Source organism: Myotis daubentonii, chromosome 19 (genome assembly GCF_963259705.1).
Source record: "Myotis daubentonii chromosome 19, mMyoDau2.1, whole genome shotgun sequence".
Classification (NCBI taxonomy): domain Eukaryota; kingdom Metazoa; phylum Chordata; class Mammalia; order Chiroptera; family Vespertilionidae; genus Myotis; species Myotis daubentonii.
In genome coordinates this window covers 15,416,476-15,435,101 of record NC_081858.1, presented here as the reverse complement: position 1 = coordinate 15,435,101, position 18,626 = coordinate 15,416,476, and the positions used below count along the sequence as shown (strand labels likewise).

The 18,626-nt window shown below is 46.3% G+C and overlaps 2 protein-coding genes across 4 annotated transcripts in view; one reads left to right on the top strand and one right to left on the bottom strand.

The window, feature by feature from the left end:
• The window catches only part of PKNOX2 (PBX/knotted 1 homeobox 2), a 280,359-nt gene extending 272,262 nt beyond the window's left edge, over window positions 1-8,097 (bottom strand). The window contains exon 1 of one of the 2 annotated variants that reach the window (XM_059675981.1): window positions 7,359-8,097. The gene's annotated coding sequence lies outside the window, so the exon portion shown is untranslated. The remainder of the gene's footprint in view (window positions 1-7,358) is intronic. The other variant, XM_059675979.1, reaches the window with a different exon arrangement.
• A 420-nt stretch (window positions 8,098-8,517) lies between these two features.
• On the top strand, window positions 8,518-18,243 carry TMEM218 (transmembrane protein 218). Of its 2 annotated transcripts, XM_059675943.1 has the most exons (5): window positions 8,565-8,605; window positions 10,128-10,226; window positions 13,300-13,409; window positions 14,116-14,218; window positions 17,376-18,243. In XM_059675943.1, exons 2-5 carry the CDS (start codon window positions 10,212-10,214, stop codon window positions 17,508-17,510), a joined length of 363 nt encoding a protein of 120 aa, XP_059531926.1. In that variant the 5' UTR covers window positions 8,565-8,605; window positions 10,128-10,211; the 3' UTR covers window positions 17,511-18,243. The 2 variants fall into 2 exon arrangements, with proteins under 2 accessions (XP_059531928.1, XP_059531926.1); XM_059675945.1 differs by lacking the exon at window positions 10,128-10,226 and having other exon boundaries at window positions 8,518-8,605; window positions 17,376-18,242.
• The last annotated feature ends 383 nt before the right edge of the window (window positions 18,244-18,626 follow it).

Sequence of the window (18,626 nt, the reverse complement as noted above, 5' to 3'; positions counted from 1 at the left end):
CTGACCCCTCTATTTCCTCTCCTGTGCTTAGGAAACCCCCCAGACTTACCTCTCATGTGGCCTTTATCACACAGGGTGTTATTCTTGTTTGTCGCAAACAGTACCGTGTGGACAATTGTAAGAAAGGGACTGTAGCTCCTGCGTTTCTAGAACACTGCTCAGTGAACGGTAGATATTTAGTGTTTGAAGTGAACTGCCTCAGGCCCCTTTTATCCTTAGGTCAAAGCATGATCAAGGGGCCAGGCAGATCTAGTTTACTCAGTGCGCATTCATCTCCAGAAACAGAGGCTTCGGGGAAATGACTCATTCGGGAATGGCCATCCTTCTCAACTGCGGACCACCCACCGGAGCAGCTCCACACTGCTTCCTTTCTCTTTAAGGAATCTGGCTTCATTGTTGTCATTCCTCCAGCACCTGTCCTTCATCACTTCTTCCTTTCTCCTTCTTGTCCCCTACTATGTCCTTCCTGACTCCCCTGTCTCAACCAGGGGAATATGCTGGCAAAGCAATCAAAGAAGCAATTCCATTTATTATCATTTATGTATTAGATTAACTAACATCACATCTACTACCCTCAGGGCCTCCGACTTGGTGTAGCAAACTCATTCATTAGCACTTTCTATTCGGAATAGTTTGGATGGTTCTCCTAAGATAAGCAAAACCGGTTCAGAGGCAGAAATTCCAGGAACTGAAATCTTCAAGGCTTCTTCCCCTCCCTGTGGACAGTGGTCTTCAGTGATCAAACATGGAATATTTGTGAGCTGTACTCTCAAGCTGGGCCATCCCCAGGTAACTGTGCACTGCTGAGAGAAGTATATTCCTAGCCCTGATTTAGCTCTGAATCTCTTTCCTGAGGATTTGGTCTTTCAATCCCAGAACCAATGTGGAGTGCAAGGCTCATTTCTCCGCATCTGTGGGGTGGCTGAGGGTTCTCTATTCTTTGTAAACAGCATCCTCTCCTGGAGAGTGCCAAGGGTGGTGACATAGTGGACTTTCAGGCAGCACCAATCTCTAAAAAGAACCTTTCAATTTCAGCAGCTGGGAGCTCAAATCAGAGTTGTATCCATCGTTTAAAACCCTTATGTGTGGGTCTGGCCATCTCTTCCCACTCAGGGCTCAATGATCAAGACGACACTACCCAAGCCTCCGCTTGACTCTGCTCTGAAATACCCCGAGAGAACAGACTGAACGTGCTCATTGGTGTGACCCCAGATGAATGAATGGAGGCATTTTTCAGCTGCTTCTTGGACACAGTGAACTTGACATCTTGTAAGGAAGCATGGGGCTCGGGCCTGTCATTGGCTGTAGCGATGCCTCCAGACATCTGCTAATCCAGAAGCCCCATGGTTCTCCTAATACTCTCTCACTCCCCATAAAACATCATGAGTTTCCTCCCCCATCTACCAAATGTTCCTGCAAAGGCTCCAGCTGAGTTTGCCATATATATCCTCCCAGCAGCTGCCTGGTGCCTGCCTCTAGGGCTGCAGTCCTCTCCTGCTCCGCAGAGGAGAGGAAATCGGAACTCGCAGAACCCTTCTCCTGCAAGAGCTTCGTATTGGCCAGCTGCAAACCCAGCGCTGGGCAGGGCCAGTGCTAACAGATTCTCTGCTGTTTGATGCCTCATATCCTCCTTCTAACTGTAGGCGAACAAAGGGATCTAAAGTCCACTGTGTCACCACCCGTGGCACCCTCCAGGGGAAGACGCTGTTTACAAAGAACAGAGAACCCTCACCCACCTCACAGATGCAGAGAAATGAGCCTTCCGCTTCACATACTGGGAAGCAATCACCTAAGCTAGTTAGTGTTACCAGAATCGAGCCCCATTCTGACCCGAGACCGCATGAACTGGTATCTGGCACGCTCCTTCTGGTTTTGCTTTTTGGCAGGCAGGTCAGATAATGTCACTCCTCTGTGCAAAACTCCTTAAGTGGCTTCCATGTCACTCAGAAGAAAGCTACAGCCCTAAAAGGCTCCTGCAGGCTCCCTCCCCACTCCAGCTGCACTGGCCTCCTTGCGGCTCTTGGAATTCACCTACATCCCTCTCAGGGCCTTCATGCTCACTTGGCCCTCGGCTCTTCACTCTCTCACTTCAGGTCACTGCTAAGATTTCCCCTATTCAGAGAGAGCCTCCTTCCTCACTTGCATGAAATAATACCTCACCCTGCATGCCACTTCATCCATCGTTATTCCAGAACCCCACGTTTCTTCTTCGTAGCACTTGAAAGCAGCAGATTTTTTTTTACCAGCAGATCATTTATTTGTTGACTTTCTGGCTCCTTCCACTGGAATGTAAGTTCCATGAGAGCAGGGCTGTTTTGTTCAATCTTTATCCCCACTTTCCAGGCACACAGGAATACTCAGTGCAAATATTTGTCAAACGGATAAACAAATGATGAATGCATGACCTATTCTCAAGCTTCCATAAATGGTACATGATTACCGGCCCCGAGCAAATAAGGAGGTGGTGCTTGGCAAAAAGTGGAGGCCCCTGTCCTCTGTTATGCTGTTCAGAAAGAGGGTTAAACGTTGAGCCTAAGATTCACAGAAACCAACTATTCCCTCCCCTCCCCATTTACCAGGACTCCAGCGTTTCAAATGACGATGCGCATAATCAGAATTCCACCCGTCTGTCCGCCAGGCCTTTTCTATTCTTCAGTTTAAAAAACAGATCTTAGAACTCCTTCCCAGCATGAAAGACCTTTCTAGCTATCAAACAGGCCAAATGAACCCAATTTTCTGGTGACTGAGCACCCTAAGACATTTCATTTGGTACTTGCTAATGTTAAGGTAGACCAAGTTCTTCCTTGTTTGGGCAAAACAGCCTTTTCAGAGAATAGACAAAATACCTGACTCCTACTTGTTGAGCCAACTGGTTACCTTTTCCCGGAAGGACACTTTGATTTGTAAGAACTGGCAAATAATTTAGAAATCAAAGCATGTTACTTGTCTTGTCCGTTTCTGAGCCCCGCCAAAGAGAGAATTCATCCTCCTTCTCTAAACCAGGGAGGCAGCGGCTTTCTCAAGACACAATGCTGCAATAATGCTGAAGGGAGCTGTCCAGGTTTGCTTTCCATTCCATTGTCTTATTCTGTCTGCTCCCTCGTCTCCTAGAATCCAGGCTTAATAATTTACAGCGGAAAGACATTTAATAAATAAACGGCCAGATTGGAGCTGTCAGCACCGCACAATGGAGCTGTTTGCATCAGCACCCGCTCTCCCAGCTTGCTTCAGCTAAAACAATCCCGTTTGCTATTTTCATAAAATTAGTTCCTCTGCAGTTTCTATTAATCAGAACGTTCTCTGGTGACAATTATGCTGGGACTTCATCACCATCTGACTTCAACCGCTTTGTGAATCTGATGAATTTTTATCACCTTTATGAGTGGCAGAGAAGGTAAAAAAAAAACTTAGGTGGGCTGATGTGAGTGGGCGAAGAGCTCTTCCCGCATATCAGCTGAGGTCTTACCGTAGAACCCAGATCAGTCTCCCACACCACACCTCGGAGCAGCAGTCTCCCCCAAACACATCTTTGATATATCTATCGTTCCAAATCTTCTTGAGGTCATGGCCTCTTAAAAAACCTTAGGAAAGCTATGGATACCCTCCCCAGAAAAACCCACATATGGGTACATACACTGAACTCACCAGTGGGTTTGTGGACACTCCCTCTCCCCTCTCCACACACATGGCCCATCCCTGGACTCCAGAGTGAAATCTGCATCCTATGCCTAACCATCCTCACTTCCCTTAGGAACCTTAAACCGGAACAGAAAATCACCTCTGAATTCCTTTGCTGAAGGAGACAGATTTGGTAAAAGAGAGAAGGTGAATAAAAGTAAGAAAGTTTTTCATGATGGCCACACACCTTTTGAGAAACGTGAAAAATGGAAAATAGAAGACAACTCATATTGGCCGAAATCATGAAAGTCCAAGTATCCATCAATTGGTTGCCATGCAGTGTATTCATCTGGATGAGGCATCAGGTCAAAATCAGGACAATGTTTGATGACTCTCTTTGCTTCCAAACCTCTCTCACCCCAAGGAAGACACAACATATATGAAAGAAACCTTGAGTCAACAGAACCAGGGGTCTACTACTACTGACGATGTGATTTTAGGCAAGAATGTGAGATTTTTATCAATCACACTGATATTGTCTCTATTGATGTGAGATTTTTAAAAAATTAACACTGCGTGATTTCCAAAGTCTGTTTCAGTTCCAACATTCCATCGGGTCTGATTCACTAGCAAACTCTAAGATAGCAAGGATCAGAACTTTTTCCTAAAGACCCAATAATAAGTATTGTAGTCATATGTGCCCTACAGTCTCTTTACTACCCGCTCCACTCTGCTGTTGTAAAGTGAAAGCGGCCATAGACAACATGCTAATGAACAAGCATGCTGGTGCGTCAGGAAAACTTGACTTATGGACACCGAGATTTGAATTTCATGTAATTTCCTATTTTTCTTTTTCCCCAACCATTTAAATATGTAAACATCATTCTTGGCTTGCAGGGCATACATAAAATAGATGGCAGGCCAGATTGGGCCCACACACCATAGTTTGCTGACCCCTGTTCTATAGCATAAGGTGAATATTATAATCTAGAAAATCATGGTGGTAATTCTGGGTGACCTGGAAAATCAGTAACTACTGACAATATGACTGGGGGCGGGAGGGAGAGAGGATTTCTGTTTACTCAGTTTCCCAATTTAGCAGAATAATGGCAGCTTTTGAGTCTCAGCTAAATACCAACAATTACTAAGTTTTAGGAACATTTTCAGAATGTACCTGTAGAAATGTGAAAATAATCACATAAGAAAATGTATACCAAAAATTCAGGGCTCCCTGTCAGAAAAAGTTATGACAACCATGAAATGAACAAGAAAACTTTATCTTCTCTGCAATCATTTCTTGTACTCCATTACCCTAATAACCTCATTTTTTTAATATATTTCTTTATTGATTTCAGAGAGGAAGGGAGAAGGAGAGAGAGATAGAAACATCAATGATGAGAGAGAATCATTGATCAGCTGCCTCCTGCACACCCCCTACTGGGGATAGAGCCCGCAACCCAGGCATGTGCCCTTGGCCGAAATCGAACCTGGGACCCTTCAGTCCACAGGCTGACGCTCTATCCACTGAGCCAAGCAGGCTAGGGCAATAACCTCATTTTTGTTACCCTACCTCTCTACCAGACAGCACAACAATGACTTTACACATTTGAGAGAGAGGAAATTAGATAGTGGTGTTTATAGTTATCGTTGCTTGGATTTTTTTATTTGTTTAAGAGAAAATTGTAATTAAACAAATGTACACCTATATGGCACCTATGTGCACTGAACAGGTAGTACACTGTGAGTGATACATATATGGCAGGGATGTGGAGCAATGTGGAGAGGCACCGTGTAACACAGCGTACAGGAGACAATTTTTTAAAAGAGAAAGACTGGAGCCCTAACCGGCTTGGCTCAGTGGATAGAGCATTGGCCTGCGGACTCAAGGGTCCCAGGTTCGATTCCGGTCAAGGGCATGTACCATGGTTGCGGGCACATCCTCAGTGGGGAGTGTGCAGGAGGCAGCTGATCGATGATTCTCTCTAATTGATGTTTCTAACTCTCTCTCCTTCTCCCTTCCTCTCTGTAAAAAATCAATAAAAAATATATTTTAAAAAAAAAGAGAAAGACTGGATAGTCAAATAATAAATTTTCTTTAGAGTGAACTTTAATTAAGAGATGGCAAAAGATGGAGTGGTATGGTGACAGCACTTCTTTCAATTTAAATGAGAGGGTAGGATAGCATTATCTAATCAGAAAACTAACACCTCTTCCTGGTTAAGGAGTGAGTTAAAGGTGGGGTTTGAGGGGAGGATACCTTCTTATAGGAGAGAAAACCCAAAATGTTACATCTAGTCAGGAAGTTGTAAGGAGTTTGGAGTGCCTCCTCACTCATGCCCTATTTTTTAAATTATTATTTTATTTGCCGAAACCGGTTTGGCTCTGTGGATAGAGCGTCGGCCTGCGGACTGAAGGATCCCGGGTTCGATTACGGTCAAGGGCATGTACCTGGGTTGCGGGCACATCCCCAGTGGGAGATATGCAGGAGGCAGCTGATCGATGTTTCTCTCTCATCGATGTTTCTAACTCTCTATCTCTCTCCCTTCCTCTCTGTAAAAAATCAATAAAATATATTAAAAAAAATTATTATTTTATTTTTTATTGATTTCTGAGAGGGAGAGGGAGAGAAAGAAACATCGATGATGAGAGAGAATCATTGATTGGCTGCCTCCTGCATGTCCCACACCAGGATCGAGCCTGAAACCTGAGCATATGCCCTGACTGGGAATCGAACCGTGACCACCTGGTTCATAGGTCGATGCTCAACCACTGAGCCATACCGGCTGGACTCATGCCCTATTCTTAATTTATAATTTAACATAAGTCAGTTTGATCATTAGAAATTATTAACTATCCCACACTCTAATGTTGAACACTTTCCCCAAAAACATGAAGGGCTCAGAACTGGTCCTGACCGGTTGGTCCACACAATGTTATTTTCTATTATCTGTCTCCACTCTGGCTTGGACCAGTTTCCACATTTTTCCCCAAATACTCAGTGCTCATTCTTGTCTCGGCCTCTTGCTCAAACTACTGTCTCTCCCTGGATTCCCTTCATCTCTGTTCCACCTTTCCCATTCCTACCCAAATGCCAGGGCACAGCATTAGTTCTACCTATACCAGGAAGAGCCACATTAACTCTGACCAAAACAATATTTCACCCAAATAACACAAGTGAAGAAGTGCTCTGAAAACTACTAAATGCTCTGTAAATATGAAGCCTTATTATTATTTGGAGCCATTAACTATAAGTCTGGCCCATTGTTATATCTTGCTTTAAAGCATCTTCCAGTTGCTTCATTAGCAAACCACGATCTATTAAGGCAGGAGTCACATGGTATTTCTTTTGTAATCCTCACAGTTCCTACCAGTGCTTAGCTACGGTTAACACTCAATTCCAAGCAAATGAATTAATCAAAATAATGGCTTTCTTAACCACAGAGCTCCTCATTGGTCCACGGAAGGTCAAGTTGTTAAACACATCAGAAATCAGTGGTTGTGCATATGACTGTAAATGAAACTTTGAAAAGTAGAATACTCAGAGGGAAGGCAGGGGAGGGTGGGTGGGTGGGTGGAAAGAGATCAATCAATATGCATAACCCATGGGCACAGACTATTGTGAAGGCCTGGAGTGGGGGGTGGGGGGGCAGGCAAGAAGAGGTCAATATTGGGGGGGGGGGGACATACGTAATACTTTCAACGATATTTTTTTTTTAAAGTAGAATAAATTTGAGACGTACATTCAGTGGCGTTCAACCATCGTCTTCAATCTCACTCATAAAGCTGTGATTCAGCATTGTTGATGCCCTGAATCAAAAGATGTGGTGTCCCAGGATTGGATCGTTTGCTTCATGATATTTCAGAACGGTGTGTGCGGTCGAGGGTTCGAATCCTAGAGCTCTCGCATGTGGTCCTGTTTTGCTTTCTGTTTTCCCTGCCGGGCTCGGCAATGGAGCCTGCATCCTCTGTCCTACTTCCATCGGTTAGTTAGCCTGGTTTACGGATCTTTGGGTCTAACAGGTTACAGCCTCGCGACAAAATCATGGCAAGTTTCAATGCAGTTCGCAGCTGGATTCAGAGCCGCTGGCTGAAAGCGCGTGCCAGCTCCGGGGACGGAGGCCTGGAGGTGTGGCCACGGCAGATTCACTCCACGGGCCGTGGCCTCCCCTCCCAGTGCTGTCCCGGGAGGAGAAAGAGCCTCGCCACAGTCTACATCATAAGAATAACGGGAGAATACGGCCACATAAAATAAGGCGAGGGGAGACTACGTGAAAACATGGTGCTATCACAACGACCGCGCCGTACTCGGCTCTCTCCGGGAGCATGAAGGACCCTCAATAACTGGGCCTGTCCTCCCTGTTGAGGCCACGTCTGCTTTGCCCACCGGCGCGCCACTGGCTCAGGAACTGAGGTGCCCCTCAGACCCCGAAACAGGCACTAATGTCCAGACGGCTGTACCTATCTCCGCACTTGGACCTGAAGGAAAGGGTTACGGGGACCCTGCGCACCTCCGCAAGACTGTGAAGTCTCCCCTAGTAACAGCGAGCGGTGGCGGGAAAGAAGCTCTTCCCCGACTTACAACCCGCCCTCAGGCGCGACTGGCCAATGAGCCCGCAGGTTACCTAGGGGATGGTGTGATTGACAGACAATGCGTGGTGGGGCTTGCGCGGAGCCTGGACTGCTTCTACCCAATCGAGCTTAAGGCGGGTCCCAGGAACGGCCTGTCTCCAACCAATCGGAGGGAGTAACGGGGTGCAACGTGCCCGCCCACCACGCTGCCTAGAGCCACGGCGAGCGTAGGCAAATGAGGGGAAGCTGGGCGTTGAAAGAGGGGCGCTGATTAGCGAATCTGGCTGAGCCTGGCTGAAAGCCCTTTTGTGATTCGTTAGGAGCAGAAACGCTGACACCAGTGGGGCGGCAAGGTGTGGGAAGCCGGGGAGGGAGGAGGTGAGGCGTGGGGCCGCCTGCAGCGGAGAGGATGGCGGAGGTGAGAACGGCTGAGGCTGGAGCCTAGGGAGCTGGGCCGAGGAGGCTGGGCCAGAGGAGGCTGGAAGAGGCGGGGCGGGAGGCGGGGCGCTGACCTGGCCGCGAGTGGCAGGACGCCCCAACCTATAGAGCCACACGGGCCACGGCTAGACCGGCTATTTTATTCCATCGCCCATCTACCTGTTTTAAATGCCACAGACATTCAGTAAATGGACTTCCCCTGGAACCCAGGTTGGCTAGACCATCAGTCCTCGAAGAAGGTTTGAAAAAGCCCCGGACATAAGTGAAAACACTGTTGTTTTTACTATTTTTTTTTTTTATATTTTATTGATTTTTTACAGAGAGGAAGGGAGAGAGATAGAGAGTTAGAAACACTGATGAGAGAGACACATCGATCAGCTGCCTCCTGCACATCTCCTACTGGGGATATGCCCGCAACCCAGGTACATGCCCTTGACCGGAATCGAACCTGGGACCTTTCAGTCTGCAGGCCGACGCTCTGTCCACTGAGCCAAACCGGTTTCGGCTGTTTTTACTATTTTAAATCAACGTTTACTCAATCATGTATCTATTCTAGTGTGGGAAATAATATATTATTCACATTAGAACACACTGAATTGCCGAGGTAAAGTGACTGCATGCTCACTCCTTCCCCGCAATAGCAAGCCCTCTGTGCTCCATCCAGCCCTTCCTATTCATGCTCAGTGAGGAAATGTACGGCTTGGTTATAAAGTGTTGAGCTTCATTCTTGTAAGAGTTTGGGGATATTTATCTCATTACTTTAAAGCCAGACCATATACTGAACCCAGTATCTCACGAACTTCTAAGATTTTGTGCAGACTGATGGGCAGTATTTCTAACGATCGGCTTCCATTACCATTTGCCCAGTATTCGAGTTGGTCCAAGGCTTACAGGTTTTTGTGTGTAATATCCAAAACAGCAGCAAATTAAACTTAACTAGTATCTTGTTAAGGGTAGTACCAAGAGCTCAGTCAACCAAGCAGGAAACCTGCATCGTCTATTTTTTCTTAATTAAAAACTTTTTTTCAATTAGAATTTACATTTCGAAACCGGTTTGGCTCAGTGGCTAGAGCGTCGGCCTGCGGACTGAAAGGTCCCAGGTTCGATTCCGGTCAAGGGCATGTACCTGGGTTGCAGGCACATCCCCAGTAGGAGATGTGCAGGAGGCAGCTGATCGCTGTTTCTCTCTCATCGATGTTTCTAGAATTTACATTCAACATTATTGTGTTAATTTCAGGTGTACAGCATAGTGTTAGGCAGTTATATACGGTACTTTACAAATTGTTCCCCCTGATATTTCCAGTACCCAGTTGGCACCAGACATAGTTATTACAATATTATTGACTATATTCCCTATGCTTTGTAAGTACCAGTCTGTACTTCTCAATCCCTTCACGTTTTTCAGCCAGTAACCCAATTCCTCTCCCCTCTGGCAACCATCAGTCTGTTCTTTGTATCGGTGAGTCTGTTTCTATTTTGTGTTTGTTTGTTTTGTTCCTTAGATTCCACATATAAATGAAGTCCTATGGTATTTGTCTTTCTCTAACTGACTTATTCACTTAGCATAATACTCTCCAGGTTCATCCATGCTGTTGCAAAAGGTTAAGATTTCCTTCTTTTTTATAGCTGAGTAGTGTTCCATTGTACATACGTACCACCACTTTTTTATCCGCTCATCTACTGATGGGCACTTGGGCTGTTTCCATAGCTTACCTATAGTAAATAATGCTGCAATGAACATAGGGCTGCATGTATTTTTGAATCAGTGTTTCAGGTTTCTTCCAATATATACCCAGAAGTGGAATCGTTGGGTCATAAGGCAGTTCCATTTTTACTTTTTTGAGAAACCTCCGTACTGTTTTCTTTCTTTTTTTTTTTTTTTATTCCTCACAAAGGATATTTTTTTGCACTGATTTTTAGAGAGAGTGAAAGAGAGAGGAAAAGACAGAGAGAAACATCCAAATGAGAAAAACACATCGATTGGTTGCCTCTTGCACGAGCCCTGACCAGGTTCCTGGCTGGGGAGGAACCTGCAACCGAGGTACGTGACCTTGACCGGATTCAAACCCGGGACCCTTTGCTCTGCAGGCCAATGCTCTATCCACTGAGCCAAACTGGCTAGGGCTCATACTGTTTTCCATAGTGTCTGCACCAATCCTCATTCCCACCAACAGTGCGCCAGGGCTCCCTTTTCTCCACATCTTTGCTAACACTTGGTGTCCGTTGTTTTAGTGATGATAGCCATTCTTACAGGTGTGAGGCAATATCTCATTGTGGTTTTAATTTCCGTTTCTCTGATGATTAGTGATATTGAGCATCTTTTCATATGTCTGTAGGTCACCTGTATATCATCTCTGGAGAATTATCTATGCAGGTCCTTTGCCCATTTTTAATTGGATTATTCGTTTGTTTTTTTGGTGTTGAGTTGCATGAGTTCTTTATAAATTTTGGATATCAACCCCTTATCAGATGTGTCATTGGCAAATATTTTTTCCCATTCAGTGGGTTGTCTTTTTATTTTGTTGATGTTTTCTTTTGCTGAGCAAAAAGAACCTTCCCTCGTTTCTGATGCCTTTGTCCTAGACCTAGACTCCTTTCCATCTCCACAGCTAAGACAGAGTTCTGGCCCTCAACATCTCTCAACTAGAGAACTGCAATAGTATCCCAACTGGTCACCAATCTCTGTTCTCTGATCTCAACTCATATGCACCCTGCCTCCAGTTACCGCTTTAAAAATTAAAAAATTGTTGAAAATTATCAAAAATAGTATTACACTGGGTAGTATAACAAATACCTATGCCCTACCAGCTAGATAAATAAACATTGACATTTTGGCACATCGGCTTAAGTTGTATATTTTAAAGAAATAAAACATCACAGATTTAGTTCAGATCCCTTTTGATCTATTTCCTGGCCCCATTCCCCTTCCTCCCTCCCTTCCCAGAGGCAAACACTCCTTCTGAAATTGTTATGCATTATCCGTGCCCATATTTTTATACTTTTACAGTATATAGTATATCATAAACAATATATATTGCTATTAGGTTTTTTGTACATTTTAAAAATACAAGTGTTGTTATACTGTGGGCTTCATTTTGCAGCTTGCTTTTGTCACTCAACATTATTTCTGAGATATATTTCTATCAATACCGATAGATCAAGTTTATTCATTTCATGTTCAGGGTGAGTATGTAATATTGCATCCATTCTTACTGATGGACATTTAGGTTTTTCCAGATGTTTTGGTGTGATAAACTAACATCCTTGCCCATGTCTCTTTGTGCATGAGTTTTTCCAGAACAGTGGTTCTCCAAAGGGGTGGTACGTCTCCTTGGTCATTTTGGAATGTATGGGGGCCTATTTGAGGATTATTGTGACTTTGGGGGTTTACAGCGCAGGGCCCGAGCTGTTCGATATTCTGTGATGCACAGACAGCCCTCGCTGTGAAGAACTGTCCTGCATCCTGTACAACTCCGGAGTGTCCCACAGGATACACATGTATCGTCGGAGCCTAAATCTAACTTTATTTTTTTGGACAAACATAATGTATTTTTTGGCAGAGCGGAACATAGTTAAAATTTCCAGGAATGCAACTCTAATGTAAATCAAGGGGGAAATTATACTTATTTGCGGTTTGGAACTTTAACAGGAGTTGTTCATCACTCTAGAAAATTCACATAACCGAAGGCAGCCCAGCTCGTGGTATTTGAGCTGCCATCCAACGCACCTGCATCAGCCTGCATTCTGTACTTTTCCGCTCATGGTGATTCTAAGTTTAGGTGCAAGCATCTGACTGCTGTACTTCATTACGTATTCTAGGGTAGTCAGCCCGAACATTTGTATATTTAAACATATGCTGTTTTATAATGAATTGCTTTCCATTTAAAATTGGTTTCTGTGCATGATTTAAAGTAGAGATCTAATTTTATTATTTTCTGATTGGATAATCATCTGTCCCAGCACCACCTATGAAAGAAAGCCACTGAATCCTAAAGCCAGCTCTGTCCTGAACAAAGCTCTCATAAATGCCTGGATCTGGCTCTGGGTCCTCTATCTTGTTCTGCTGGTCCCTGTGTCTTTGTGCCACCATCACACTGTTTTAATTACCTTGGTTTTATCATGTGTCTTGTGGCAGTTGGTAACAAGAAAGGCAAGTTTCCATCCTAGTTCTTAAAATTGTTGTTGCTATTCTTGGTCTTTTGCTCTTCCATATGAATTTAGGATTGGTTTTCGAGTTCCACACAAAAAAAGTATTATTTTGAGATTTTTTTTTCTGTGTGTGAGAATGGCCTTGAATTGATAGATTAAGGAAAATTAAGATCTATCCAAGTTGAACCATCCCAAATAGGAACATGGGTTATGTCTCTCTTCGGGTCTGTTTTATTTTTCTATTCAGGTCTTCGAGAAAAAAAAAATCTTTGAATAAAATTTTGTAAGTTTTGTTATAAAAATCTTGTACATCTTTTGTTGGACTTATTCCTACTTATACATATGTACATATGCATATCGACATCTTTTTATATTGTGAGTTTGGACTTTCTGTGTTTGGCTGAGTGCTTTCATGTACCCCAGGAGTGCGCAGAAGGTGGGCAGGCTGGGGGCTGAGAGGACACCTGGTCCCGCCCTGGCCCAGGGCTGGGGTGAGCGCAGGGCTCAGGCTTCCTCTCCCCACAGGTGGCCGGCACTGTGCTCGGCGTGGGCACCGGCGTGTTCGTCTTAGCTCTGGTCTGGGTGCTGGCGCTGCTGCTGTGTGCGGTGTTGTCCAGAGCCTCCGGTGCAACCAGGTAAGGCGCCCTCTCCCCCCGGGAATCCACGGTAAAACAATGAGGAGCAAAATCGCCGGGGCTCATAACACATTTAGAATTCAGAAGATCCTCTCTGTAACTCTTGGCACATTTTCACCTTCTGTCATAAGCACCAAGCGTTGGGGTTGTGCATGTGTGAGTTTCTTCATTGTTCAGCCTGTGGCCGATGCTTGGTCCAGTCCCTAAGCTCTAGGCCTGGGCCCCGGGACCCTGATAACGACCAACCGGCTCTCCATCAGGCACCAGCCTCGGGATAGAGGCCGTGAGCTGACACAACAACACGGTAGCTTTGTGCTCCCTGGCCACTGCCGGGGGTACAGCAGCGAGTCACATACTTTACTCGAGTATTCTGCTCTCAAAACAAACACGGACGGACATGGGGTGAGGGAGGCGCCACTTTGGTTTTTTGTGATTATGACCCTGCAGAGGCAAAAAGGAAAACTGGCAATTCCCGTTCTTGGAAGCTGGAATGACGGGATGAGCAGGAATGCGTCCAGCTGGTTCTGCCAAGGAAGAAGGGCTTCGGGATGAAACCATTTCTAAATTTACAGGCGGCGTGGACAGCCGGTCCCCAGGCTTTGTTAATGGGCCGAAACATAGAAGTCTGGCCCCGGGGAAGAGCCCGTCGGGCCGACCGAGAGAGGAAACCGTAAGCGGTGCTGTAACGCTTGCCCTTTGACCCCAGGTTCTCCGTGGTTTTGGTATTCCTCGGCGCTCTGCTCATCACGGCCGTCCTGTTGCTCTTCCCCCGCGCCAGTGAGACCCCAGCCCCAGCGGTCGAGATGAAGGTAAGACGGTCGCTTTTATTTTGCCTCCCAAGTTCCAACTCTTGTTCCTCTTGGCCTGGGCCTCACCCCTGCCCCGTGGCTTTCCCTGATGTCCGGTGGGCTGAGCTGTGTTAGGAGATTTGTAAAGTCCAAGCGAGGATGAGGAAAGCTCGGGGGAGGTTTAGCTTCCCCGCCCCTTCTCCCAGAAATAGAATCATGTTCAGAGTCCCCATCCAGATGAATGAGCGCTGTCTGGAACCCACCTCCTCCTGTGGGGCAGGGGGAGGAAAAGTGAAGTAAGAATAGGAATAGACCTGCTCCTGGCATCACAGTGTCCCTCCCAGGAGGCCCGGGCTCAGAAACTCGGATCCCCGGCCTAACCTTCTGCCGTGCCCCCAATTTCTGCCTCCTTGTGTTTGAAGTTTTCCATTTCTGACGTGAAGAATACACCTTTCATAGAGAAGAGTAGTGAGGAAGCCGTTCCAATAGATGAGCTCACCGCTCAGCCTTCGGGCGTTCCTTTGGTCCTCATTCCTGGGACCGCACCTGCCCGCACCACCTCTCGGAGTGGATTTCACATCTTTCTCATAGCCCATCCCTGGACACTCTCCTCCTTCTAGTTCATTCCTGGTTGGGGCCCTGGCTTCTTCCTGCACAGCTGCTCTCAGACCCCTGCCATCTTAATGGTACTGACTTCTTATGTCCCATTATTCCTTCTGTCAGCTTCTTTCAACCTCCACTGTAACTTCTTAAGCAGGAAGGTGATAATAGCTAACATTTTTTAAGGGATTACTGTGTGCAAGGTCCTGTAATAAGCACATTGTTTGCATGATCCATTTAAACCTCTGGATGACCCAAAGTAGCAGGAATTAGGTACTGTTGTTATCCCATTTTATAGATAAGGACACTGAGGTTGTAAGAGGTCAAAGTACTGGCCCAAGGTCAGACATAAATAGAAGGAGTCAGAGCAAGGATTGAAGCTGAGTTCTGTCTTCAAAACTTTCATTGTTGGGGACTCAAGACTATTAGGGGCCATCACAGAGAGTTCATAAGTAACTATTTCGACACTTTACAACAGGACACAAAATTATAGCATTCTGAACCAAAATTGGCACATATTTCCAACTCTACGTAGGGCTAATCATGGCAAAAGCAGGGAGAATTGTTCTGAAAACTCCCAGGAAATAATACCACACAATTTAAGGAATTCTTTCCATCCGTGCTAGGTTCTTTGGTCAGCGTTTCAAACCACTCTGCTGGGGTGAGTACCGTGTGTGAGCTGGGGTCGCTACCACCTCGGCTCCCCTGACTTACAGGGGGAGCGCGACGAAGGCTGCTGATTTCTGGGCGGCTGCAGATACCAATGTTGGGAGAAGGGCACAGAGCAAACACTGTTCACAGTCAGGCCCTCTGTCCTGTCATGTGACCTGCAGACCCGGGAGAGGAGCGCGGGGTTTGAGCAGAAGATGTTCGTCAGCCTGGCCAGCGGACTGGAGTTCTCATTTTCGGGCTCTGAGAACTGGTCCGGCAGCAGCCTGGCTCAATACCTATCAATAATACATGGCCTGGGCCTTCTCCACCCAAGGCCCGCTAATTGGCTAATTAAAAAGGGAAACGTGTCCAACGAGCAAACATGTAGCCCGCGGGAGACTTGTTCATACTGGAGCCAGGGTCCAAGTTGTGTTAAAGCTGTTTGATCAGACTGACCTCTGTTCTGCGTTGGCTGTGGGGGTGTCTCCGGAGCAGCCCTTGCTTCGCGGTGTCTTTGGGTCTCACCAGTATTTGGACTTCACAGGTCCTTGGTGGGTGGCCCCTGTACTGTCACTGTCCCGCGGCTGCTGTAACAAATGACCACACTTTCACACAAATGTGTATCTTAAAAGTGAGCCAGAAGTTCAAAATCGGTCTCACTGGGGTAACGCCAAGGGGTTGGAAGGGCTGACTCCCTCTCTACAGGTTCTGGGAAAGACTGTTTTTTGGCCCTTTCCGGCTTCGGGGGGTCACCCTTGGCCGGGGGTCTTTCGCTCCCTCTTCAGAGTCAGGAAGGTAACACCTCTCCGACTTGGCCTCCCTCCTGTACTTTTGAGGACCCTGTGATTACACTGGGCCCGCCTGTCAGCCAGGCTGACCTGTCTATTTTAAGGTGAGCTAATTAGCAAGCTTAGTTCCACTTACAACCTTAATTCTGCTTTGCCATGTAATCTAACACATCCCCAATTTTTAAAAAATTAAGGTGTGGACGTTCTTGCAGTGTTGTTCTGTGTACCCCAGTCACCTTTTAAATATTTGGGATTCTCTACGAGGTACTGGCTTCTCAAAGCTTCTGGAATCTGTGAAGTCACCCAGTCTCTTGGTTTGTGTAGCTGTTCCATTAGGTCTGTAGATGAAATTTCTTTTTTCCTGCCCAAACTTAAGCACCACCATTTGGATCTGGAGAGAGTAGAGCGCTGGCAGCGGACAGGAGACCAGTGGGTAGCGCCAACACTAATTATAGGTTTTTGTCAGCGAAAACTAACAGCTTTGGGGCCTCGAGTCTGACTGGTTGCCAAGCAGCCAACTGTATGATTGGGGCCCATGATCTTCCTATCCTCTTAGTGCTTTAGTATCTCAGGTAAATGGCCATTCTCCCTAACCCTGGGAATGCTGGGTATGAATGTTAGGGTTCAGAACTCTTCAGATGAAAGTTTTAAAGAGCCACCTTTTCACTTGGAAAATGAACCCTCCACAGTTGGCAATGGGTTATTTTTGGGGTTAGGATTTGGGGTACATGGGATTTATTATGCTGTCACATTTTTATGCATGTTTAAAATTCTCTCTAATAAAAAGTTAACAAAAATGAGCCTTTCTAAGACCAAGCAAACTTCTCACAAATGCTTTCGGATACCATAGCATGTGATTCCAGAACATAAAGAACTTGTCCGGGGTCTTCACAGTGTTTACAGATCTCCCAAATGGAGCCGTTTGTGTCCTGTACCTCATTCGTTCTTTATCTCGCACTTCCGGCTCAGGGCGTTAAGAAAATGTTCTTTCTTGACCAATTACAGAGGAGACCCAGGGCAGGATGTTACTGGAAGCCACACATACGAACAGACTCTGGGCCCATTCACCCATGATTTCAGATGAGCACAGCTGGGCGCTGAGGTGACAGTAACTTCCTTTGTGATGTTTCTTCCTCCAGGTCATGGATGCCTTCTTCATTGGTCGCTACGTCCTGCTGGCTTGCCTCACTGCTGTCTTCCTGGGAGCCCTCTTCTTGGTTCTAACTCATCACATCCTGGAGCCAATCTATGCCAAACCCCTGAGATCCTACTGAGCTCACGAAAACGAAGACCCCGTCCTCTCCCTCACTTGGATGTTACTCATGAGCAGAAGGGCACTGGTTGGAGCCTTGTTTTGGTAGCCTTCGTGCCTTAAGATCAGGGGAAATCCCTTCGTGGCTAAGACAGATCCCTTGAGTCCTGGCTTCCAGACGCGGGGCTGCTGGTTGAGCATCGACCTACGAGCCGGAAGGTCACGGTTTGATTCCCGGTGTGCGCGAGGTGGCCAATCGGCGATTCTCTCTCATTAATGTTTCTATCTCTCCCTCTCCCTCCCTCTCTGAAATCAATAAAAATATATTTTTTTTTAAAAATTGTCTCTTTGGAGGTAGATTCTGACCAGCTTGAGCGGGATGTTGCACTCTTCCTAACACCCGTACCCAGGTTTCCCATCTGTTCCGTAAGGGAAATAGTAACTGATCCGCTTAGAGGAGATTTTCAACCAGGACGGCAGTAAGGGGATTTCAGGAAAAGGCGCGCTTGGCTCCTGCTGTCCAGGAAGTGAGAGAATTTGGTCCTTTTGATAACGCACAGTCCTTAGACGTAAGGTTGGGGTCCTGTGGGAAGGAAGGCACCCAGCGTTCAAAAGGTGACTTTACTGTGATGAGCTGGAAACCTACTCGGGTGTTGTTATTGGCCACTCTGTGTGTGTCCGGCCACAGGACTCCCCGGCAATGGTGTCGCTTCCCTCCGCTCTAAGAGAGCCCACATACCAACCCAGGACTGGCTCTCGCTGCAAGCTCACCACAGCTCCCCGCATCTAGTATTTGTGCATTTCGGGTTTCCGTGGGGGATTAGTGAAAGGTGTGGAAGTGTTGAGTGTTTGTCTTGCTGCTGTGTATCTCTGGATTCTCTTTCTTCCAGGACTTGGTGGCTTTTGTGTGCCTTATTTAATCACCAGTGAGTCCGTTTGGGGTTATTGTCATTTGTTTCATCTTGGTAGCCCTTTCTCGGAAGCTGGTGAGGGATGTGTTCCCAGGATCAGATATAACTTCATACCTGTCTCAGATCCTAGGCCAAGTGGAATGTGTCACCAAATAGAGGGACCCTGGCTGGCTCCACTTTGAGTCTCATCCTGACTCCCTAGAGCCATTTGAAGAAGAATCTCCCAG